This window comes from Bos taurus, chromosome 7 (genome assembly GCF_002263795.3).
Source record: "Bos taurus isolate L1 Dominette 01449 registration number 42190680 breed Hereford chromosome 7, ARS-UCD2.0, whole genome shotgun sequence".
NCBI classification, from domain to species: domain Eukaryota; kingdom Metazoa; phylum Chordata; class Mammalia; order Artiodactyla; family Bovidae; genus Bos; species Bos taurus.
In genome coordinates this window covers 10,478,824-10,504,399 of record NC_037334.1, presented here as the reverse complement: position 1 = coordinate 10,504,399, position 25,576 = coordinate 10,478,824, and the positions used below count along the sequence as shown (strand labels likewise).

Here is a 25,576-nt window from a genome sequence, read left to right as displayed (position 1 = left end):
TCTGAATTCTTTTCCAGGTAGTTCACCTGTTTCCTCTCCATTTATTTGGACTTCTGTGTTTCTAGTTTGTTTCTTCATTTGTGTGGTAATTGTCTGCCTTTTCATTATTTTTTTTTATACTTATTGTGTTTGAGGTCTCCTTTTCCCAGGCTTCAAGGTTGAATTCTTTCTTCCTTTTGGTTTCTGCCCTCCTAAGGTTGGTCCAGTGGTTTGTGTAAGCTTTGTATGGGGTGAGATTTGTGCTGAGTTTTTCTTTGTTTGTTTGTTTTTCCTCTGATGGGCATGGCTGAGTGAGGTGGTAATTCTATCTGCTGATGTTTGGGTTTGTATTTTTGTTTTGTTTGTTGTTTAGATGAGGTGTCCTGCACAGAATGCTACTGGTGGTTGGGTGATACTGGGTCTTGTATTCAAGTGGTTTCCTTTGTGTGAGTTGTCACTATTTGATACTCCTTAGGGCTAATTCTCTGATAGTCTGGGATCTTGGAGACAGTGCTCCCACCTCGAAGGCTCAGGGCTTGATCTCTGGTCAGGAACAAAGATTCCACAATTGGTTTGTTATGGCATTACGTGAGATTAAAATAAATGTCCCAAAATGAGAAACCAAAGATGAATCCCAGACAAATGGCAGTTACAAAATCAGGCAAAGAATAATTAAAATAATGGAATATACACATATACATATAAACCCATAAGCAAAATCAAAACAGTCCAACAAAAATAAAGTACAGTAGCTTGACCTGGTGGTCAAAGGAAATCTAAAATTATATTTATCAATTAAGATAAAAATTAAGTAAAGCACAAGCTGGAGAACTAAACTAAATCAAGGTGCTAAGTTGGGAATAAAACAATGAAGCAAAACTAACAAATATATTGAAATGAAAGGACAGAAAAAAAAAGAGAGAATAGATATGCAAAGTTAAATAGAGGTAGATGAAGAAGATTTATATACATTCAAGATTAACTGCAAGGGGAAAAGAATAATAGGAAAAGCAAAAAGAGGAATAATTGTAGAAAAACGTAATAGGTCTAAAAAATTAAAATTAAGGAAAACAAGGAAGAAGAAAGAAAATTTTTTAAAAAGGAAAACTTTACAGAACTGTGAAAACCCAACTTAGAGGCAGAGGTAGATAACAACAATAAAAAATGTGATGGAGGCAAAGATTAGATTTCATAGTGCCAATAAAATTGGTATCTACAGCAGAGGGGGATAAAAAGAAAAAAAGAAAAAAAATACAAAATACTCTACAGAACAAGTGAAAACAAGAATAATAAATGTTTTTCTTGAGTCACTGCTGTCAGTGTCCTTTCCTCTCTGCGAGTCAGAGTCCACCTCGGTTCCCTAGGATGCCCTCCAACACTGTGCTGGTCTCTGGAACTGCTCTTGGGGGCAGCTCAGATTCGAATCTGGTTCTACTCCTGTGTGTTCTTGCCTCCAATGTCCACAGCTATCAGAACTAGTGCATTTTCTTTTGTGGGAGGTCTCAAGGTCCTTTTATATATTCCATAGACACAGAGTCTGACTAGTTGTCATGTGGATTTAATCTGCAGCTTGTACAGCTGGTGGGAAGGTTTGAGGTCTTCTTCTTTAGACACACTGCACCTGGGTTTCAATTATGGTTTTGTTTCCACCTCTGCATGTGGGTCGTCCACCGGGGTTTGCTCCTGAGGCTGCCCTGGAGGACTTGGGTCTACCCCAGTGAGAGCCAGGAGAGGAGGTGGTGTAGATGCTTGCATAGCAGGGGTTCTGGCAGCACCAGGTAACTCAGAGGAGTTGGTGGCTAGGGAAGCAGGAAATATAGTGCTCTAGAAGGGTATGGCAACTGGTATTAGCCAATACACTCCAGTGTTCTTGCCTTGAGACCTCCCCAACAGAGAAGCCTGGCAGGCCACAGTCCACAGGGTCGCAAAGTGTCTGACATGATCAAAACCACCCTGCATCTGTAGACGCAAGATTTTTTTTGGCTGTGACAGCTCTGCCCCAGTAAGGGTTGAGCATGAAGGTAGCACAGCTACTTGGCTTGCGGGGACCCTGGCAGCACCAAGTGTGCAGGGACATGGACTGCCTCCAGTTCAGGAATTAAGGCCCTATCATAGTCTTTTTGAGCCTCTTGTAGCTGGCAATCAGAAGGCCTCTTGGGCCAGTCTTTCTCCATAGTATCAACCCTTTAAGCACTTAGAGGGCTCCCCTGGCTGGGGTCCTACTCTGTAGATCGGGACGTCAGGCAATTAAAGGGCCACCTTGGGTGGGGTCCTACTCTGTAGTTCTGTGCATCAGTCACTTAAAAGAGTACCCTGGATGGGGTCCTACTCTGTAGTTCAGTGGGTCAGGCTCTCGATGGGCCAGCCTCTCTATTGTTCACCTCCTATACTGGCATGTGGGGAAAGAGAGGCTATGGTGATGGCTCCACCCCCTATGCTTGATTAGCAGTATCGCCTTACTTCCATGGCTGCCTGGCTTTCCTCCACAGGCATTTCCCACCACAATCTCCTCCCTCACATCTGCTTGATCCATCTCTCTGCAGTCAATAGCAGCCCTTGCCCTAGAATTGCTCCACAATCCCTAAACTCCAGCTCCCAGCTGCTGTGCCTTCCAGGGGACCTGCATCCCTCTGCAGGGTATGTATGGCTGTGGCAAGAACTATATGATTCTCATTCCATTTAGGCTGCAACAGATCAGCTGTTTCACTTGTAGCCTTAAATGTTTCTCCTCTGACTCAGACAATTGTCCTGATTTGGGGATCAGACCCCTGCTTCAGTTCCCCAATTAGCCAAGGGCAGGTCCAGTCCAACTAACACTCCTATTTCCCCCCTAGTTCCTTCATCCTACCTAGTTTTGTTTGGTTGTATATATTCTTTCCCATCGGTCATGTACTCCTGTCCGCTCTCAATTGGTATTATGTGTGCACTTCTGTGTCTGAAAGTGTATTCCTGATATATCCATGGAGAGAGATGTACTCCACATCCACCTACTCCTCTGCCATCTTGTTCTCCCTAGAAGTTCTATTTTTAATTATTTTTAGAAAACTTCATACTGTTGTTTATAATGGCTGTACCAATATGCAATGCCACAAACAGGGCACAAAGATTCCCTTTTCTCCACATCCTCAAAATACTTATTATTTCCTGTCTCTTTGAAGGTGGCCATTCTAATAGGTGTCAAGTGGTATCTGATTGTGGTTTTGATCTGTATTTTCCTGGTAATTATTGATATTGACTTCTCAGGTTGCACTAGGTGTAAAGAGTCTGCCTGTCAAGGCAGGAGATGCAAGAGACCTAGGTTTGATCTCTGGGTTGGGAAGATCCCCTGGAGGAGGGCATGGCAACCCACTCCAGTATTTTTGCCTGGAGAATCCCATGGACAGAGGAGCCTGGTGGGCCACAGCCAATGGGGTCACAAAGAGTCAAACATGACTGAAACGACTTAGCACACATGCACTGATATTGAACATATTCTCATATGCCTGTTGGCCTCAGTATATGTTTTTTGGAAAACTGCCAATTCAGGCTTTCTGCCCATTTTTAATTACTATTTTTTAAATGTTAAGTTAAGTGAGATCTTTCTATATTTTGGCTATCCACTCTTCTTCAGATATATCATTTGCAATTACCTTCTCTCACCTAGTAGCTCAGCAGTAAAGTACCCACTTGCAATGCAGGAGACACAGGAGATGCAGGTTCAATCCCTGTGTTGAGAAGATCTCCTGCAGGAGGAAATGGCAACTGGCTCCAGTATTCTTGCCAGGAAATCCCATGGACAGAGGAGCCTTGTGGGCTACAATCGCAGAGTCAAACACAACTAATCAGAAACACACAACACACACAGTAGCACACCTCTTCATTTTCTTGAAAGTTTTCTTCACCGTGCAAATTTGTTTATTTTTTATTTCATTTGCCTTGCCAAGAAATAGATCAAAAAATGTTGTTCAGACAAGATTCAAAGAGCATACAGCCCATGTCTTCTAGGAGTTTTATACTTTCAGATTTTGCATATGTCTTTAATCTATTTTGAGTTCATTTTTGTACATGGTCTGATTTCTCAGTAGTCCAATTTCATTCTTTTGCATTTATCTGTCTAACTTTCCAACACCACTTACTGATAATGCTTTTTTTCCCTTATTGTACATTTTGTCTCCTTTGCCATAGACTAGCTGTCCATACCAGTGTGAGTTAATTTCTGGATCCTGTATTCTGTTTCATTGATCAATATGTCTGTTTTGAGCCAGAACCATACTGTCTTGATTATGTGACTTTGTAGTGTAGTTTGAAATCAAAGTGTGTGTTACCTCCAACTTTCTTCCTCTTTCTCAAGATTGCCTTAGCTATGTAGGGTTTTTTGTGTTTACACACAAATTTTAGAATTATATGGTCTGGTTCCAGCGTATCTGATTGTGTGGTTCCAGGGCTAATACCAGGCTGCTGGTGTGGAGGTCTGGATCCTGGCACATGTAGTTGTACAGAGTTCCTAGGGAAACAGAACACAAACAGTTCTTTTGGCTTCAAAACCCAGGGATTATTGGGGTTGGTGAGGCCTACTAGATAGCAGAACCAAATCCTGGGGTGGCTGGATCTGAGGCTGAAGCTGACTGGTCTAGTTCACTGGCGGATAGGTAAAACTATTGTGCTAGAATGCTAGAGGGAGGGCTCCAAAATGGTGTTTGCCAGCAGCAGTGTCCTCATGTTAGAATGAGGTCCCCAATATGACTGTTGCTGGTGTCTGTATCCTCAAGGCCAGTCCCAGGAGTTTCTTGACTATCTGAGAAGCTTGTCAAGTTAAGTATGTAGATCTGACCCAGTCTTTTCTCAAATAACTGTCTCTGCACTGTCTCACAGATTCATTGGAAAAGACTCTGATGCTGGGAGGGATTGGGGGCAGAAGGAGAAGGGGACAACAGAGGATGAGATGGCTGGATGGCATCACCAACTCAATGGACATGAGTTTGAGTTAACTCCGGGAGTTGGTGATGGACAGGGAGGCCTGGCGTGCTGCGATCCATGGGGTCGCAAAGAGTCAGACATGACTGAGCGACTGAACTGAACTGAACTGTGCTGTCTCAAAGCAACTGAGATTTTTCATGCACCCTTTAAGAGGGAAATCTTTATTCGGTAGCCCTCTGACTCTTCAATATGCAAGCCCCACTGAACTCCAATGCCAGATGGTTTGAAGACTTGTCTTCCCAGTGTAGGACTCTTGGTCTGGGGAGCCTGTTGTGGGGCTTAGACCCAGCACTCTTGGGGAGAATCTCTGAAGTTGTGATTATCTTCCTGTGTGAGTCTCCTCCTTGGAAATGAAATCTTGGGTATATATTGCATTCCTCCCTTCTTACTCATTGTGCTGTGTTTTCTTCTTTATATCTTTAGTCATGAAAATCATTTTGGCTGGTCTTCTCATGGATAGTTCTTATCAATAGCTGCTCTGTGAATTATAGTTTTGGTTTTACCATGGGAGGAGATGAACTCAGGGTCATTCTTTTCTGCCATTTTAGCCACACCCCTCAAACCTCTTGATTTCAGCCAATGAGACCCATTTCAGGCTTCTGACCCTAGAATTGTAAGAGCATATATGTGTTTCCTTCCCATTTAAGTCACCACAGAGCATTGAGTAGAGTTCCTTGGATATACATATGCATATGGTTGATTCACTTTGCTGTATAGGGTTAGGGTTGGGGTTCACTGTATAGCAGAAATTAATTCAACATTGTGGAGTGACTCTGCCCCAATAAAAATTAAAAATACTGAAAAACTAATACAATATTGTAAAGTTTAAAAATAAAATAAAATTTAAAAAAATAAATAAACAAAATAAATGAAAGAAAGTAAAATGTTAATCAAAAATAAACAAAGATATTGAGCCAGCAAAAAAAAAAAAAATAAATAAATAAATAAAAATATAAAGACATTTACCAAAAATAAGAAAAGATATATACACATGTTTGCTTTCTATCACTAGTATGGTATTTAAAATTAGCATTGGGAATTGAATACAAACATTTAACTAATAAAAGTTTGCTGAGGAAATTGATATTAAGTGTCTCAGTTCATTCATTTAGCTTCCCCTGTAAAGGCATTCAATGTTGTGACCCCCATCTTAAGCAGAAGAAGAAATCAAAAATTAATTTGGAGATATTCAGTCTCTTTAATCAGTAGAATATTTATCATGTACAAATGTAAATGTGATTTGGATTTCTCATTTTTGAGACATTAAGTAAAGAAAGTCATTAATCCTTTAAATTTATTTATACCATTTACTTTAAATCTTTGTGTAAATTTCTACACTCTTCTATTTCATGTTAATTTTTAGATTCATTTTTTTACATTTTAATCCTCTCCACGTTTCCTTTAAAGACAAAATATGAGATCAGGAGTCTGTTTTTGTGTACAAATATGTATGAGTATGTTTATTTGCAATAAAATTTATATAAAGGAATTTACATATACATGCACACAACTTTCTTTTGAATATTTTCTTTGGGCCTGAGAAAATATGTCTGCACATTTAATTTATTTCATATAATATTTGCCTGATGTTATGTTTACAGTACTACATGACATTTAGAAATAAGAAAATTTAGGCTCAGAAATGTTATATTTTTAAGAGTAACATAAAAAGACTGAAATTTATTGAGGACGTTCTTGAATTATATACAAATGGAAACATGAAGTAGGTACTGTAATTTTGGTATGGCTCTTTTTATTTATTGAATTGTATGTTTTAATTATGTATAGTGTATATTGTGTCATACTTAAATTAAAGCCCAATACACTTTACAGAAGGGAAAATGTAACAATGAATCTACCAGAGTAATATCTAGAGGACTAGTAGGTGATTCAGACTGGGCAGTGATCGGAGGTATCTCTTCTACTTGGGAAGAAACAAATGGTATCCATATAGATACAGGAATGATATAGATAAATTAAATTCACATTTGATACTTTTTCTTTTCTAAAATAAAATATGAACCTAGGTACAAAAATATGATAAACTGATTGTAGAAAGAAGTGCAACCTGACCACACGTATTATTAACAAACCTTAGAAACAGATGTAAATTCTCCTAGCTCACTATTATACTCAAGAAGAGAGCAGTGGAGCTCCAATTATATATGTGTAATACATATCACATCATATATTATCATTTGGTAAGAAAGGAATTATATTATATCATTTGCTCTTAGGATAGCTGGTTATGCAGCAACAGCTAACTGATACAATTAGCAAAGTGAATAGAAGTAAGAATGAAGACAATAATCTGCTGATTATTCTTGGTATTTTTCTTATATTTGAAGACAGTACTCTTGATTATTTTGTCATTTCAGATGACTATTATAAAGTGCTTATGGTCACCAGAAGCAGTTGAAAGGACATGCATGTGTGTGTGGGAATACTAGTGCTCTTCATTCATGTGAATTGATAGGAATCCATGCTCTCCTGAGTCACTTTTTGGAAATAAACATGAAAAAATTCCTGTGCATAAGGAAACATATAATTGGTGACATTGATAATGTTCATCCACCATCACTTTAGTGTTCATGAAAAAGTGTAGGAGAGGGGACATATTTCCTTTATAGCAATAGAAGGAGTCATACTATAGGCAGCATTAAACATTTTGAAGTGGTAAAAAGATAATACATCAATAAAACTAAAAAGTGTCAATCAAATTTCCACACATATATAAAAGCCCTATTCTATGGACAACAGTTCTCCATATTCTGGGCTTCCCAAGTGGCTCAGTGGTGAAGAATGTACCTGCTAAGCAGGAGACGTAGATTGGGAAGATCCCCTGGAGAAGGAAATGGCAACCCACTCCAGCATTCTTGCCTGGGAAATCTCACGGATAGAGGAGCCTGGCAGGCTACAGTCCATGGGGTCACAAAAGAGTTGGACACAACTAACTAACACCCAAACAAGAGTTGGACACAACTAACTAACACCCAAACAACTAACACCCAAACACAACTAACCAACACCCAAAACGTCCATATTCCAGTGAATAAATGTACAGTATGAAAAATAAATATTTTGCAAAATAGCTCAGTATATGATTTAAAAATCTTCATCTTTTTTAAGGTCATCTATGAATCTAAGGTCATATTAGGTCAGTATATTTATTAAAGTTTATCTTATAATAAATACTCCTCTTAAAGAAATGTATTTGATAATAATTTTGCCAGTGACTAAAGTTAGCATTTTGGACACTGAATTAAGAAAAAGAAAAAAAAAAAGAGTATCAGAACTCTAATGAGGAGAATAATACCAAGTGGCCAGCTTTAACACATTTCAGTTCAGTCGCTCAGTTGTGTCTGACTCTTTGTGACCCCATGAATCGCAGCACGCCAGGCCTCCCTGTCCATCACCAGCTCCCGGAGTTCACCCAGACTCACGTCCATCGAGTCTGTGATGCCATCCAGCCATCTCATCCTCTGTCGTCCCCTTCTCCTCTTGCCCCCAATCCCTCCCAGCATCAGAGTCTTTTCCAATGAGACAACTCTTCGCATGAGGTGGCCAAAGTACTGGAGTTTCAGCTTTAGCATCATTCCTTCCAAAGAAATCCCAGGGCTGATCTCCTTCAGAATGGACTGGTTGGATCTCCTTGCAGTCCAAGGGACTCTCAAGAGTCTTCTCCAACACCACAGTTCAAAAGCATCAATTCTTCGGCGCTCAGCCTTCTTCACAGTCCAACTCTCACATCCATACATGACCACAGGAAAAACCATAGCCTTGACTAGACGAACCTTTGTTGGCAAGGTAATGTCTCTGTTTTCAATATGCTATCTAGGTTGGTCATAACTTTCCTTCCAAGGAGTAAGGGTCTTTTAATTTCATGGCTGCAGTCACCATCTGCAGTGATTTGGGAGCCCCCCAAAATAAAGTCTGACACTGTTTCCACTGTTTCCTCATCTATTTCCCATGAAGTGATGGGACCAGATGCCATGATCTTTGTTTTCTGAACGTTGAGCTTTAAGCGAACTTTTTCACTCTCCACTTTCACTTTCATCAAGAGGCTTTTGAGTTCCTCTTCACTTTCTGCCATAAGGGTGGTGTCATCTGCATATCTGAGGTTATTGATATTTCTCCCTGCAATCTTGATTCCAGCTTGTGCTTCTTCCAGTCCAGTGTTTCTCATGATGTACTCTGAATATAAGTTAAATAAGCAAGGTGACAATACACAGCCTTGACGTACAGTCGATGTTGTAAGTAGGATCAGTTAAGGTAGAGCTATAGAAAGAAATGTTAGATAAAAAGGCAAAAAGTGGTCTCAGATTTTCCTCCATTATTAACTTATATAAATTGCTTTCATCATCAGTTGTACCTTTTTTCATCAGAGTACTATAATGTATGACAATTCCAGTAGTAAAACAACAGAAAAAGTATTTAATATGATGTATATAATATGAAATATTCTAAAATGTTGTTTCATTAGGTAAATAGGGATTTCCAAATATTTCTGAGCCATGGTTGAAACTAAATTTGGGAAAACATGAAAACAGCAATGAGCAAAGCTGTTGGATATCAGAGAGCAGAAAGGTTGATAAAGTCAGTTATTTAAACCTTATAAAGAAGTTGAGGTCAAGGAAAAAACATTAGGAAATAAATAGAGAAAAATATTACTTTAACAATCTGATTAAATAATCAAAATTTCTGACTCTGGAGCTTTGTCTTCTGCTATCAGGTGCATTTCCTCAGTATTCTGACAATTAATCATTCCGTAGTTTGCTTCACAAAGAATGCTTTCAGAGCCCTCTTTATATCTTTATTTCTCAGACTGTAGATGAAGGGGTTCAGCATGGGTGTGACCACAGTGTACATCACTGAGGCAGTTGCACTTGATCGTGAGCTGTGGGTCCCAGCAGAGCTAAGGTACACCCCTAGCATTGTACAATAAAATAAGGAAACAACTGAGAGGTGAGATGCACAGGTAGAGAATGCTTTATACTTCCCCTGAAGTGATGAGATTCCACGTATGCAAGAAACTATCTTAGAGTAAGAGTAAAGGACACCAGTGAAAGGACCACCACCCATCAGGACAGCTGCAAAATACATCACCATGTTATTAAGAAAGGTGTCAGAACAGGCAAGTTGGATCATTTGATTGAGTTCACAAAAAAAGTGGGGGATTTTCAAGTTTGTGCAGAAGGATAGTCGCAATACCATTAAGCTTTGTAACAAGGAATTCAGGAGACATATGATCCAGGACATTAGAACCAGAAGTGCACAGAGCCGGGGGTTCATGATGACTGTGTAGTGCAGGGGGTGGCAGATGGCCACAAAGCGGTCATAGGCCATCACGGTCAGGAGAAAAATGTCCAACACTGCAGAGAGGGTGAAAAAATAAATCTGTGTGATGCAGCCTTCATAGGTTATAGCTTTATTCTGGGTTTGGATGTTCCACAGCATCTTTGGGATGGTAGTGGAGGTGAAACAGATGTCTACAAAGGACAGGTTGGAGAGGAAGAAGTACATAGGGGTGTGGAGGTTGGCGTCTGAACTGACGGCTAAGATAATGAGCAGGTTTCCAAACACAGTGAGCAGGTACATGGATAAGAAAAGCCCAAATATGAGAGGCTGCACTTCTGGTTCCTCTGAAAATCTCAGAAGAAGAAATCCTGAAATCCATGTGTCATTGCCTGGTTGCATATGATGGAAGTAACTTCTAGGAAAGAAGGAAATAACATGACTAATACAAATATGTGAGGGTGTTTGTGCTAAGTTGCTTCAGTTGTGTCTGACTCTTTGTAACACTATGGACTATACCCTGCCAGGCTCCTCTGTCCATGGAATTCTCCAGGCAAGGATACTCGAGTGGATTCCATGCACTTCTCCAAGGGATCTTCCCAACCCATGGATCGAACCTGTGATTCCTGCATTTCAGGCAGATTCTTTACTGCTGAGTCATCTGGGAAGCACCAATATTCACACAAACTTGCATTATTTACATATTCTAAATTATATAATGTATACTTTGCAGTCAATAAATTAATTTTTGTGTCTCTTTTGCTGTCTCGCATACAGGGTTATCGTTACCATCTTTCTAAATTCCATATATATTCATTAGTATACTGTATTGGTGTTTTTATTTCTGGCTTACTTCAATCTGTATAATAGGCTCCAGTTTCATCCACCTCATTAGAAGTGATTCAAAATCGCCAGTCCAGGTTCGATACAGGATGCTTGGGGCTGGTGCACTGAGATGACTCGGAGGGATGGTATGGGGAGGGTGGTGGGGGGGGGTTCAGGATGGGGAACATGCGTACACCCGTGGTGGATTCATGTTGATGTGTGGCAGAACCAATACAATATTGTAAAGTAAAAAAAAAAATTAAAAAATATAAAAAAATAATTTTTGTATTTGTTGCATGGATCTGATTTTCTTTAATGAATTCCCCTATACCATTTCTGATATGAAATTGCTTTCCCAATCAGCTTTTTCCCTAAGAGGACAGGATGAATTTTACAGTTTTAATGAGAAACCCATCTATTTCAGGAATGTAAATTGTAGTATGACCATATTTTCACCACTGCCTAGGTTATGAATATAAGATGTTGAAAAGCAACACTCCCTACAATCCACTGGTTGAAAAATATATACGCAAACATAAGATTATCTATCACTGCTGATGGGGACAAGTGGTATGATGAGAAAGAAAGCAAGCATACAGGAGAGTACAGTATTCTATTTTTCATGTGCTTTTGGTAAGACTGGCAAACATGGTGACACATGAATCAAAACCTCTAGTAAGAATGGGAGGGAGATGCAAAGGTATGTGTGTAAGTGTGTACCCAGCAGACAGAATGGCAAGGACTCAAATAAATGACATCAGAACTGAAAGAGGAGATGTTACAAGTGATACTGAAATGGAGGAGAGCCTTATGGTCTTCACCTTCACCTTGTGTTCCACCTGTCTTCTGTGTGTAGAAAAACTTCAGCTGGAGAAGAACTTAGAGCAGTGAGAAAATGCAGAAACAAAGGAAACCAGTCCAACAGACTAAATAATAGGGGTTTAGTCATTAAGCACAATCAGTCAAGGACCTTTAGTTCCTTCTCAAGATTTATAGATTAAAAAAAAAAGATTTATAGATAGTATTCTGAGCTGTATCCTGTGAGTTGTCTTATAGATACGGAAACCCTCATCAGGTGAAATAAGTTAACTACATGAGGACCAGACTGTAGCCATGACATAAAAGCTGCCACAATTCCAAGAACTGGCCTCAAGGACATGGGAACAGACTGACCCTGGAAATGAAGATCAACTGAGCAATATTTTAAGAAAACATGAAATGTCTTTACCTATCAGCCTGGGAAAAAGACTGGGATTAAGAACTGTTATGATGGTTAAGGTTGGAACTTTTAAACTAGTAGCAAAGACAGTACTCTAATTTTGCTAGCATAAACATAAAGTATTAAACAACCCAAAGAGAGCTATAAATATCACAAGTACAGATATTCTTTGGGCTTCCCAGGTGGTGCTAGATTGCAAAGAATCCACTGGCCAAAGCAGAAGACACCAGAGATGTGATTTTGATCCCTGGGTCGATCCCCTGGAGAAGGAAATGACAACATGGACAGAGAAGCTTGGCGGGCTACAGTCCATGAAGTTGCAAAAGAGTCAGACACAACTGAACACACACACACTGCCTCACTGATATGCTTTACCCCAGGAATACTCAGTTTCAGGGCTATTAATTTTCTGAACCAGATCATTCTCTTTTATGCTCTGTCTTGTAGATTGAAAGATGTTTACAACATCCATGGTCTCCATCTTCCCTCCTCCAGGTTGACAGCCAAAAATGTCCCAGAACATTGTTCAATGTGTCCCCAGGGGGAAAATCACCCCTGATAGGAATCAATGTGAATTTAACAATTTCAACATCTTTTTCTAGCACTGACATAATAGTAATTTCATGATAAAGACTGTGAAATATGGTCAAAGATGTAAATAGCATTGCTGCACTGTAAATTTTATGTGACTACTATAATAGACACTTTAATTAATTTATCAAGCAAATGAATAGATACAGTAATCTATTGCCTCTGGCTTGAATTGAATTGGCTTCCATTCTCTCTGACCTTATGCGTAGTCAGCTGGGTTGTTTGACTCACCTGGATGGGAACTCTGAGAGGGTGGTCTCCAACAGGGACATCTGAATTCTCCCTTGGATGGTTGGTGATGGAGACAAAACAGCAGGAATGAGTGAAGCTACAGCCCCCAACCAGAATTAGGACTCCAAACAAAGAGGGAAAAGGGCCCTTCCAGCCCAAGTTTACACATGCTGAGAGACTGCAAATGTGGATATATTTATAACTCCCTATACCTGCTAATAGGCATGTTTCTCTCTGTTATTTCATGCTCTAAACCTCATAATTCCCCTGTGGAAAACTGTTAAGGAAGGAAGGAAAATTTCCTTAATGATTCTCAATTCACAAGACAGCAGGGTAGAAGTCAAGTGAATCCATTTCTGTTCTTTGTTTTTCACTCCTCCATGAAGTAGCCTTCCTTTCAGATCTCTAAATCTCCTAGCACCTTATCTCAACTCTGAGTTAGAGTTTTCTCCAAATCTAAGACTGAGGAACCTGTCTGGATCAGGTCTCTTGCATCTTCAAATCACTGACCTGTGGTGGAGGCACAGGCCCTGAATCCTATGAATATTTCTATTCTCCTTTCAACAAAGAGTGTGTGTTGGGGGCGGGGGGGAGGGGCAGTGGGGACTGAGCTCTTTTGGTAATAAAGGTTGGGCATGAAGTACATTGTCTTCATTACACGTGGGATTTTTATACTTACATCTGTAGTTCAGAGATGTCATTTTAGTTCATTATAAAACATTTGTAATGATGAGAGATACATTTAATTATTTATTTATTTTACTAAAACCTGAACTTAGTACCGAATATGGATTGTTTGATTGAGTATTTACAATCATCTCATCTATGAGGAAGTACATTTTAAGAACTTTATTCTCCCCTGCAGAAATGGGGCTTGAAGGTCTTTAGTGAACTGGGCAATGTTATCATCTGAGTATGTGATGGCTCTTGATTGTAAATCCATCAGGATACTTCTAGTTTTCAAACTAGACCAGTGGTTCTCAACTAGAAATGTTTTCCCCTTGAATGTCAGATAATGTCTGAAATGATGCTGCTAAACATCTAAAATCCATGGGAAAGAACCCCCAGAATAACATCTGTCACATTACAGTTGACCCCCTTCACCCATTTTGTTCACCCACTCCAGTTCACTCATCCTCTGATAACCAACAAGATTTTCTCTGTATCTACGAGTTTTTTGTTTGTTTGTTTTAAATTCCATACATAAGTGCAATCATATAAGTGAAACCATACAGTATCCGTCTTTCTCTGCCTGACTTATTTCATATGGCATAATACTCACGAGGTCCATCCATGTTGTCTCAAATGGCAATGGCTCCTTTTTCATAGCTGAGTAGTATTTCCTTGTGGGAGTGCATGTAGTATTTCACTGTGTGTATCTCATATATATTTTTATCCATTAATGTATTGATAGATAAGTAGCTTCCATATCTTGCCTATGGTAAATAAAGTTGCAATGAACATAGGGATGTATACATCTTTTCAAATACATTTTTATTTTCTTCCGATAAAATACTCAAAGTGGACTATGTGGGTCTACTTACATTTTTTTTTTGAGTGATATCCATAGTTTTTATAGTGGCTGCACTTATATATGATGAATTCCCCAAAACAGAGTATAAGGGTCTCCTTTGCTCCACATCCTCATCAGTACTTGTGATTTCTTGTCTTTTGATTGTAGCTATTCTAACACAGGGCTTTCCTGGTGGCTCAGCTGGTAAAGAATCTACCTTCAATGCCAGGGAACTGGGTTTGATTCCTGGGTTGGGAAGATCTTCTAGAGAAGGGAAAGGCTACCCACTGTAGTAGCAGTAGTAGTAGCAGTAGTGATAGATTCTAACACATCTGAGGTGATATCTCATTGTGATTTTGATTTGTATTTCTCTAATAAATAGTGATGTTCAAACATCATTTTCTATCACTGTTTCCTTCTGTGTATTCTGTTAGAAAACTGTTTGAATCATGTGCCCTTCTTATATCAGGCTTACTTAAATCAACCTATAATTATAATAGTTTATTTTATGTTGCTAACAGTCTAAGTTGTAATGCTTTCCTAAAATTGTATATTTTCATTTGCTCCCATGTTGTATGTTTTCAATGTCACATTTTACATGTCTTATTTTGTATGTTTTTAACTAATTGTTTTAGTTGCAGTAATTTCTACTACTTATCTTTTAACTTTCATACTAGCTTATTGGTAATTAATCCATTACTTTTATTACATATTTACTTTTACCATTGAGATCTATACTTTCATATGTTTGTTGCCATTGTTGTTCTTAATATTGATCTTTCTTTTCAGCTTAAGGAAGTCCCTTTACCATTTTTTGTTAGGACTGCCTAGTGATGATGAACTCTTTAAGTTTTTACTTATCTCTAAAATTCTTTTGACTCTCCAATTCTGAATAAAAACATTGCTGGGTAGAGTATTTTTAGTTTGATGTTTCTTTCTTTTTTTTCTCTTTTTCACCTCTTTGAGTATATCATGTGACTCCTTTCAGTTCAGTTCCGTTCAGTCGCTCAGTCGTGTCCGACTCTTTGCGACCTCATGAATCACAGCACGCCAGGCCTCCCTGTCCATCACCAACTCCTGGAGTTCACTCAAACTCACATCCATCGAGTCGGTGATGCCATCCATCCATCTCATCCTCTGTCGTCCCCTTTTCCTCCTGCCCCCAATCCCTCCCAGGATCAGAGACGTTTCCAATGAGTCAACTCTTCACGTGAGGTGGCCAAAGTACTGGAGTTTCAGCTTTAGCATCATTCCTTCCAAAGAAATCCCAGGGCTGATCTCCTTCAGAATGGACTGGTTGGATCTCCTTGCAGTCCAAGGGACTCTCAAGAGTCTTCTCCAACACCACAGTTCAAAAGCATCAATTCTTTGGCACTCAGCTTTCTTCACAGTCCAACTCTCACATCCATACATGACCACTGGAAAAACCATAGCCTTGACTAGACGGACCTTTGTTGGCAAAGTAATATCCCTGCTTTTAAATATGCTATCTAGGTTGGTCATAATTTTCTTTCCAAGGAGTAAGCGTCTTTTAATTTAATGGCTGCAGTCACCATCTGCAGTGATTTTGGAGCCCCCCAAAATAAAGTCTGACACTGTTTCCCCCGTTTCCCCATCTATTTCCCATGAAGTGATGGGACCAGATACCATGATCTTAGTCTTCTGAATGTTGAGCTTTAAGCCAACTTTTTCACTCTCCTCTTTCACTTTCCTCAAGAGGCTTTTTAGTTCCTCTTCACTTTCTGCCATAAGGGTGGGGCCATCTGCATATCTGAGGTTAGTTATATTTCCCCCGGGCAATCTTGATTCCATCGTGTGCTTCCTCCGGCCCAGAATTTCTCTAGATGTACTCTGCATAGAAGTTAAATAAGCAGGGTGACGATATACAGCCTTGACGAACTCCTTTTCCTATTTGGAACCAGTCTGTTGTTCCATGTCCAGTTCTAACTGTTGCTTCCTGACCTGCATATAGGTTTCTCAACAGGCAGGTCAGCTGGTCTGGTTTTCCCATCTCTTGAAGAATTTTCCATAGTTTATTGTGATCCACACAGTCAAAGGCTTTGGCATAGTCAATAAAGCAGAAATAGATGTTTTTCTGGCACTCTCTTGCTTTTTAGATGATACAGCAGATGTTGGCAATTTGATCTCTGGTTCCTCTGCCTTTTCTAAAACCAGCTTGAACATCTGGAAGTTCACGGTTCATGTATTGCTGAAGCCTGGCTTGGAGAATTTTGAGCATTACTGTACTATTGTGTGAGATGAGTGCAGTTGTGTGGTAGTTTGAACATTCTTTGGCATTGCCTTTCTTTGGGATTGGAATGAAAACTGACCTTTCCCAGTCCTGTGGCCACTGCTGAGTTTTCCAACTTTGCTGGCATATTGAGTGTAGCACTTTTACAGCATCCTATTTCAGGATTTGAAATAGCTCCACTGGAATTCCATCACCTCCACTAGCTTTGTTCGTAGTGATGCTTTCTAAGGCCCACTTGACTTCTAATTTCAGGATTTCTGACTCTAGGTGAGTGATCACACCATAGTGATTATCTTGGTTGTGACTCCCTTATGGCTTGCAAAATTTATTTTGAGAAATCTCTTAATATACTAGGAGTGCCCTCGTATGTAGTAAGTTGTTCTCCCCTTGATGCTTTTAAAATTCTATGCTAAGTTTTGTTGTTTTAATCATAATGTGTCTTGCTCTTGATCAGTTTGTTTTTGTTTCACAGTCTCTCAGCATCTCTAGGTTAGAATAATTTTCAGCAATTATTCTTTTAAATAAGTTTTCTGTCCCTCTCTCTTGCATTCTCTCTCTTCTTGTTCTGGGATCCCTGTAATGCAAATATCGTTCCAATTAATGTTGCTTCAGGTATGTCCTAAACTGTCTTCATTTTATTTTTTCTCTGCCTTTTTAGCTGTCCTGTTTGGCTGAGTTCCCCTACCCTGTCTTCCGAGTTGCTGATCTGTTCTTATGCATCATCTGGTCTGCTGTTAAATCTCTCTAGTGTATTTTTTAGTTCAGTTATTGTGTCCTTCAGTTCTGTGACTTCTATTTGGTGCCAGTGTTGGAGGTGGTTCCAAGCAAGCCCTATCTGTGCCAAAGGGAGGGACCACTGTCAATACATGTTTTTAGACTAGTTGGAAGATAGATTGTCAGATGGCAGTTATTTAAATATTACAATTATTTACAGTTCTGTGGGTATGTGATGAAAACCCCTGCTGGCCTACTGATGAAACACAGTAGGTGTACTCTTGACTAGTTGCAAAAATTGAAGATCCAGATGAGTGTATAAACTCCTTCTGAGGGGTACCTGTGAGATACATTGAGGCCAAAGAAGAGCACTGAGATGCCATCCCCCAGCTTTGTCTCCCATGAGCTCCTCTATAGCCTTTAGATACGAAACATGCAACTCAGGCTAAAGCTCCAGCACAACTGAATAGGCCTTTTTCAAGGAAGACTTGAAAAACTGTTTCAGGCAACTTTGTATGTTGTGCCTTGAGGGTGGTAGCCTGCTCAGAACTGTTTCTCTGACTATTTCAGTCCTGTGGCCCTCCAAACAATGGTTGCCTGGCCACAAGTGCTGGGTGCTTGAGGGGCATCTCCTGTGTGTATTGTGTTTGCCTGATGGACACAATGGACTGTAGCGGAGTCTAGGTCTGGTGTGAGTGAACCAGCTATATGGGGGAGGGGGTAGGAACATAGGGCAAGCTCACATGAATCAGGGCCATGGATAAGTGCATAGTAGTAGTAGTGTTAGTCATTCAATCATGCCCAACTCTTTACAAACCCATGGACTGTAGCCTGCCAGGCTCCTCTGTCCATGGGATGCTCCAGGCAAGAAATACTGGAGTGGGTTACCATTCCCTTCTCCAGGGGATCTTCCCCACTCAGGGATCAAACATAAATCTCCTGCATTGCAGGAAAATTCTTTACTATCTGAGCCACCAGGGAAGCCTGGATGAACACATGAGTGAGTGAAAGTTGCTCAATCATGTCCGACTCTTTGCAACCCAATGGACTGTATGGTCCATGGAATTCTCCAGGCCAGACTACTGGAGTGGGTAGCCTTTCCCTTCTCCAGGGAATCTTCCCAACCCAGGGATTGAACCCACGTCTTCCACATTACAGGTGGATTCTTTACCAGATGAGCCACAAGGGAAGCCCAAGAATACTGGAATGGGTAGCCTATCACTTCTCCAGGGAATCTTCCCGACCCAGGAATCGAACCGGGGTCTCCTGTATTGCAGGCAGATGAGCACATGAGAGGGGAAAATTCTCTGGTGTCAGTTAGGCTGCCAGGGATTCTAGATCAGGGCAAGAGTTCAGCTGCATCAGGGCCTAGAAAGGCAAAAAGTGCAGGAGAAGCATTCTGGCTTCATTTGGGCTGCAGAAGAATCAGGTTAATCTCACTGGCTGCAGTGGGGATGTGAGTAGCCTTGGTGAGTAATCCTTATAAGGGTACAGGGTCATGGGAGAGCCCATAGTTGAGGAAAGCCCACTGGACATAGCAGGGGCATGGAATACTGTGGGTGTGGGGTAAACCCTCCACTTCCATGTGGCAAGGAGAACACAAGTTCCCAGAAAGCTTGTTGGCCTCAAGAGGGGAAGGGAACACATGGTTGTTGGGCATTCTTTTTTTTTTTTTTTTTTTGGTTGTTGGGTATTCTTGTGGACACTTGGAAGATTGAGCTCATGTAATAGTGGCACACACTAATGACAACACTAACAAGGTGGATTGAGAGCAAAAAATGATCACTTCCAATGTCCCTGTTCTCAGAGAAAATATCAGTAAGCCCCTGCACCCTAAGCAGAAGCCTTAATTAACTAATGAATCTTCTCTATATATGTTCTAGGTGCTTTTTAAAACTGCTGCTTTTAGGCTGCTCCTGGGGTAAGTGAATCTGCACATGAGCTGTGTAAGAACAGACTTTCCCTTCCATATTGACTTTGGGGTTTCCTGGAAAGAAGCACCACTGATTTCCAATGCCATGCTTTTTGGTGACTTGAGACCTTTTGGTGTAGGTCCCAAGAATGGGCATGCTTGATGCCAGGTATAAACCCATTGTCCATCAAGGAAAATATCTGTAAGCATGAGATCCTGCCCACCTGTAGGTCACCAATGGCAGGGGTGGGGTTTTTGAAGAGACCACTTCTCTGCTTCTCCTACGATCTTGATGAAGCCTTATTAGCTTTGTTATGGAGAAGATGTTCACATAGTTTTCAGGTTTACTTCGGGAAAAAATTGACCCATACATAATTGGAGATTTGGTGCATCTGTGGTTTGAGGTGAGTGAGTGTAGGATCTTCCTATTCTGCCACCTTGAACCACAACCCCAGAATTTGACATTAGTCCCTGGGAGTAATTGAACTTCTGACATCTAGAACTGGAAAAGCATATATTTGTTTGTTGTTGTTGTTTTTAGGAAACTGAAGTTGGATTTTTTTTTATATATAATAGCAATAGGAAATGGTTATAGACATTTATTCTATATAATGTAGTTGCAATGTATGTATGCTCAGTTGTGTCCGATTCTGCGACCCATGGACTGTAGCCTGCCAGGTTCCTCTGTCCATGGAACTCTCCAGGCAAGAATACTGGAGTGGATTGCCATTTCCTCCTCCAGAGAATCTTCCCAACCCATGGATCAAACTCAAGTCTCTTGTACCTCCTACACTGACAGGCAGATTCTTTGCCACTAGGGCTACTTGGGAAGACTCTAAATTTTTTTAAAATTTATTTTAATTGGAGGCTAATTACTTTACAATATTGTGTGGTTTTTGCCATACATTCACGTGAACCAGCCATGGGTGTACATGTGTTCCCCATTGACTTTCCATTCATTACTTGGCCTACTGTGAGTAATAAGAACATTTTATGATAAAAACTCACACCAAGGAGAAACAAATTTTTAATCAATATGAAGATATTCTAGCCTATTAGTGAATTCCTCATTGCATAAATCTAAATGTTGTCTATGATGACATTGAACTTAAGAAAGCAAAAGTTATCCGTTATGAAAATGGAGTCACCCATTTTACTTTAAATTTTTTGCCTATATATCAATATTTTTAAAATCATGTTAATTTAAATATTCATTACTTTCATTTCTGTTCTGTCCAACTTTCTCTCAAGCTTCTTTTCAACATAAAAGATGGAATCATAATTGTGTTTTTGTGTTTATATGTATTTGTATGATTGTACTTATTTTAAAGAAAGAAGTATGCAAACACACACACTGTCACATTACCTTTGAAACATTTTCTTTGCATAAAAATGAATTTCCACATGTTTCATTTATTTCTCAGGGCATTTATATGAAGTTATATTTAATATTCTAAATTGAATTTATAAATAAGGAATTGAGCCTCAGGAAGCTTAAAATTTTCACAATTATATAACAAAGCATTTAAAGCTATGTGCACTGTCAAATTACACATAAATGGAAATATGCAATGTGTTCTCTTAATTTTTGTCTAAGTCCTTTAATTCACCAAATTGTACACTTTAAATATACATTTTATTGTGTGTAATTATACTCTGATAATTTAATTAAATGGAAAAAAACTCTAGTGGTGCATGGCTAGGGGATGGTCTAGAACATAGGCAGTAGTTTCTCCCTTATCAGGGAGGAAGAAATGTCTTCTAAACGGGAAGAAAGCCAAGCCTCATTTAGGGATGTAGAAACAGTTTTTAAATTTAAGTAATTCACATGATAAACTCTCTTTTTTTTTTTTTGCAAATAGAAGTTTATCCTAGATACAGAAACACAGAAAGCTCATCATACATTGATCAAAAACAGAAAAGCACCACAGACTTACTAACATCATGGATGAGGCTTAGAAACTTAATGTAGAGACTGACAACTGACTACACCTTTATAAGGAGCACAAATAAGTCAGTACAACTCCCTAGCAAATAAGTTCATCAAAAAAAAAAGGTAATAAGGTATCTAAATTTGACATAAAATAGCTTATTATGCAGGATTATTAACGGATAAAATAATTCAAATAAACAGAGCTGAGGGTAATTATAACTTGAAGCTTTTAATTTTTGGCATATGTTCTGACATTTGAAGAGAACATCCATGGTCATTCTGTTATTCAATTTATTTCAGACAACTGTAGTAATAAGTGACTACCTTGAGATTACCTTCTAGGTCACAAGGAGAGGTGGACAGATTTGCATACTTGTGCAGAAACACTGGTGGCCCTGAATCACATGACTGGGCAAGATATCAAGCTGTCTTGCAGATCATCCTCTGATCATGAAGCATGAAGAGACTCCTGAGCATGAAGAAGATGGGAAATGGATGAACTGATATTGTTCATCCACCATCCCTTTTGTATTTATGACAAATCTCAGGAAACGGGGGATTTTTGTAAAACAATAGGAGATATTATATTTGTAGGTAGCATTAACAGTTCAAGGAGAAAAAGGAAGATAATTCAGTAATAAAACATAAAATACAGAAACCAAGCCTTCATCTCAATGAATGTGTCTCCTAACCTATGGTCATCAATGTTTCATGTTTTAATAAACAAATGTAGAGCATGATAAAGAAATATTATGCATATTAACAAAATACTTGGTTTGACATTTTAGTTCCTCATTTTTATGGTTTTCTCTGACACTAAGCTTTTATTGGAAGTAGTCTCAGTAGGGAGGTCCTAGATCCCCAAGCTGCAAGAGGAAATAAACTGCAAGTGGAAGTTTTTTTTTTTTTTTCTTTTGTCTTCTAATCCTGTGTTGCCATGGAGACACCTGTTTCCACCAGAACTTAACTTCATCTCAAACCTTGAGCTGACCAATGTGTTTTTCTCATGGAAATGTATTTCTTAAGCTATGTTAATAAACTGAGTATTTGCTTGGAAATCTGCCCTTCTTCAAGATTCATGTGAATTGTTTCATCGATATGAATAAAATAAAATAAAAATTCTGGGTGAGCCCAGGATGATGCACAAGGATGACTCACCTTGTGTGAATGCTATCTCAAAATGCATGTTTTAAATGAGGGGCCTAGTGCAACTCTCTCAGTTTTGAGGCTTTCCTTTCTCTAGTTAGTAGCTTGCTTATAGGTATATAACTCCTTGCTAAAAACTAGCAATGGGGCACTTTCTGTCCCCTTCTGATGTCTATGTCAGAAACTTTCTCCATCTCTTTTATACTTTAATAAAACTTTATTACAGAAAGAAAAAACAAAAACACCTCTGAGTAATTAAGCCTTGTCTCTGGCCCCAGACTGAATTCAACTCCTCTGGAGGCCATGGATCCTGGCATTGTCATGTCTGGTAGCAGCAACCTTTCATTATTAGGTCAATTTAATCCCACTTATCTTTCCATGTAGTCACAACTTGGAGATACATATTTGATAATTTTTACAGTGACTATGTTGGTACAGTCAAAGCTATGGTTTTTCCAGTAGTCATGTACAGATGTGAGATTTGGACCATAAAGAAGGCTGGATGCAGTCTTATGGACTCTGTGGGAGAGGGAGAGGGTGGGAAGATTTGGGAGAATGGCACTGAAACACGTAAAATATCATGTAAGAAACGAGTTGCCAGTCCAGGTTCGATGCAGGATACTGGATGCTTGGGGCTAGTGCACTGGGACGACCCAGAGGGATGGTACGGGGAGGGAGGAGGGAGGAGGGTTTAGGATGGGGAACACATGTATACCTGTGGCGGATTCATTTTGATATTTGGCAAAACTAATACAATTATGTAAAGTTTAAAAATAAAATAAAATTTAAAAAAATTAAAAAAAAAAAAAAAAGAAGGCTGGATGCCGAAGGATTGATGCTTTTGAACCATGGTGCTGGAGAAGACTCTTGAGAGTTCCTTGGACAGCAAGAAGATCAAACCAATCAACCCTAAAGGAAATCAACCCTGAATATTCTTTGGAAGGACTTGTGCTGAAGTTAAAGCTCCAATACTTTGGCCACCTGACATGAAGGGCTGACTCATCGGAAAAGACCCTGATACTGGCCAGAGGAGAAGGGGGTGACAGAGGATGAAATGGTTAGATAGCATCACTGACTCAATGGACATGAGTTTGAGCAAACTCCAGAAGATAGTGAAGGACAGGTAAGCCTGGCATGCTGCAGTCCATGAGGTCACAGAGTTGGACACAACTTAGCAATTGAACAACAGCAACAACATTTTAGACATAACATAAAACCAAGAAAGCATTTATAAGTGACAGTAGCATATTTGCAATATAAGTACATTACCATTAACCTTTTTTGATTGTAATAAAAGTGCTTAAAATTAAGTTTTTGATTTTTGAGTCATTCATTTCAAAGGCAATCATGTCAAATAAGCATATTACTAGCTGCAGTATGACACAGCTACTAGATAAGCTCCCAGGACTTATCTAATAACATTCAAAAGAGATAAATATTTAGGAATACATTTTATCAAGGAGTTGAAAGACATATACACTAAAAACTGTTAGAGACTGATGAGAGAAATCGAAGAAGACAAATAAATGAAAAGATTATCAAGTGTCCATGATTTAGAAGAGTTAATATTATTAAAATATTCATACTACCTGAAGCATTCTACAGATCCATTGCAATCCCTATCAAAGTTAAAGGTATTATTCACAATAAAGCTCAATAAAGTGAGTTACATAAATTGTGTAGAGGAGTTGAATTCATACACATGGAAATTCCAAGAAACAGAGAAAAAGAGGAAGTTCTCCTTCTACAATCTGATAAAAAATATCAATTTCTGGCTCCCTTTATCTCAGTTCTGAAATCACAATACTACTTCAGCCCCAAAACAGTTGGACCTTATGTAGCTGCCATTTCAATGATTCTTTCCAGAGCTTTCTTTATATCTTTGTTCCTCAGACTATAGATGAAGGGGTTCAGCATGGGTGTGACCACAGTGTACATTACCGAGGCTGTTGCACTTGAGTGTGAGCTTTGGGTAGCAGCAGAGCTAAGGTACACTCCTAGGCTTGTACAGTAAAATAAGCAGACCATTGAAAGATGAGATGCACAGGTGGAAAATGCTTTATACTTCCCTTGAGCTGATGAGATTCCTCTTATGGAGGAAACTATCTTAGAATATGAATAAAGAATTCCAGTGAGGGTTAAAAAACCAAACATCCCAGTTGCAAAATAAAAGAACATGTCATTAAAAAATGTGTCAGAACAGGCAAGTCGGACCATCTGATTAATTTCACAGAAAAAATGGGGAATTTCTAAGTCTGTACAGAAGGACAGCTGCAATACCATTAAACTTTGTATCAAGGAATTCAGAGCACTCATCATCCAGGACACCAGCATGAGCAGCCCACAGAGCTGGGAGTGCATGATGACCGTGTAGTGCAGGGGATGGCAGATGGCCACAAAGCGGTCATAGGCCATCACAGTCAGGAGGAAGTCATCCAAACATACAAAGAGTATGAAAAAATACATCTGGATAATGCAGCCTTCATAGGTTATGGCTTTGTTCTGTGCCTGGATGTTCCACAGCATCTTTGGGATGGTAGTAGAGGTGAAGCAGATGTCTACAAAGGACAGGTTGGAGAGGAAGAAGTACATGGGGGTGTGGAGGTGGGGGTCTGAGCTGACGGCCAGGATGATGAGCAGGTTTCCAAACACAGTGATCAGGTACATGCAGAGGAAAAGCCCAAATATGAGGGGCTGAATTTCTGGTTCCTCTGAAAATCCCAGAAGTAAAAATTCTGAAATTCTTGTTTTATTTCTTGATTCCATATGCTGACTGTGACTCTGAGGAGAGAAGCAAATAATACGATTAATATTCACATGAACTTACATTAGTCACATATTCTAAATGCTACTGCATATACTTTTCAGTCAATACATTAATTTTGATATTCATTGTATGGATCTGGCTTTCTTTTTTATAATTAAATTTATTTATTTTTGATTGAATGGTAATTTCTTTACAATATTGTGTTGATTTCTGCTAAACATCACCATGGTATACGTATGTCCTC

The 25,576-nt window shown here is 39.3% G+C and overlaps 2 protein-coding genes across 2 annotated transcripts; both read right to left on the bottom strand.

The window, feature by feature from the left end:
• Positions 1 to 9,696: 9,696 nt before the first annotated feature.
• OR7A96 (olfactory receptor family 7 subfamily A member 96) lies at positions 9,697 to 10,632 on the bottom strand. The gene has a single exon (NM_001390665.1). The coding sequence runs from the start codon at positions 10,630 to 10,632 to the stop codon at positions 9,697 to 9,699; it is 936 nt and encodes a 311-aa protein (NP_001377594.1).
• A 13,766-nt stretch (positions 10,633 to 24,398) lies between these two features.
• OR7A91 (olfactory receptor family 7 subfamily A member 91) lies at positions 24,399 to 25,331 on the bottom strand. The gene has a single exon (NM_001390691.1). The coding sequence runs from the start codon at positions 25,329 to 25,331 to the stop codon at positions 24,399 to 24,401; it is 933 nt and encodes a 310-aa protein (NP_001377620.1).
• Between the last annotated feature and the right edge of the window lie 245 nt (positions 25,332 to 25,576).

What these genes read in the sequence shown, in the direction of transcription:
- OR7A91 (NM_001390691.1), bottom strand. Translation starts at nt 25,331, where the DNA reads ATGGAATCAAGAAATAAAACAAGAATTTCAGAATTTTTACTTCTGGGA.
- OR7A96 (NM_001390665.1), bottom strand. Translation starts at nt 10,632, where the DNA reads ATGCAACCAGGCAATGACACATGGATTTCAGGATTTCTTCTTCTGAGA.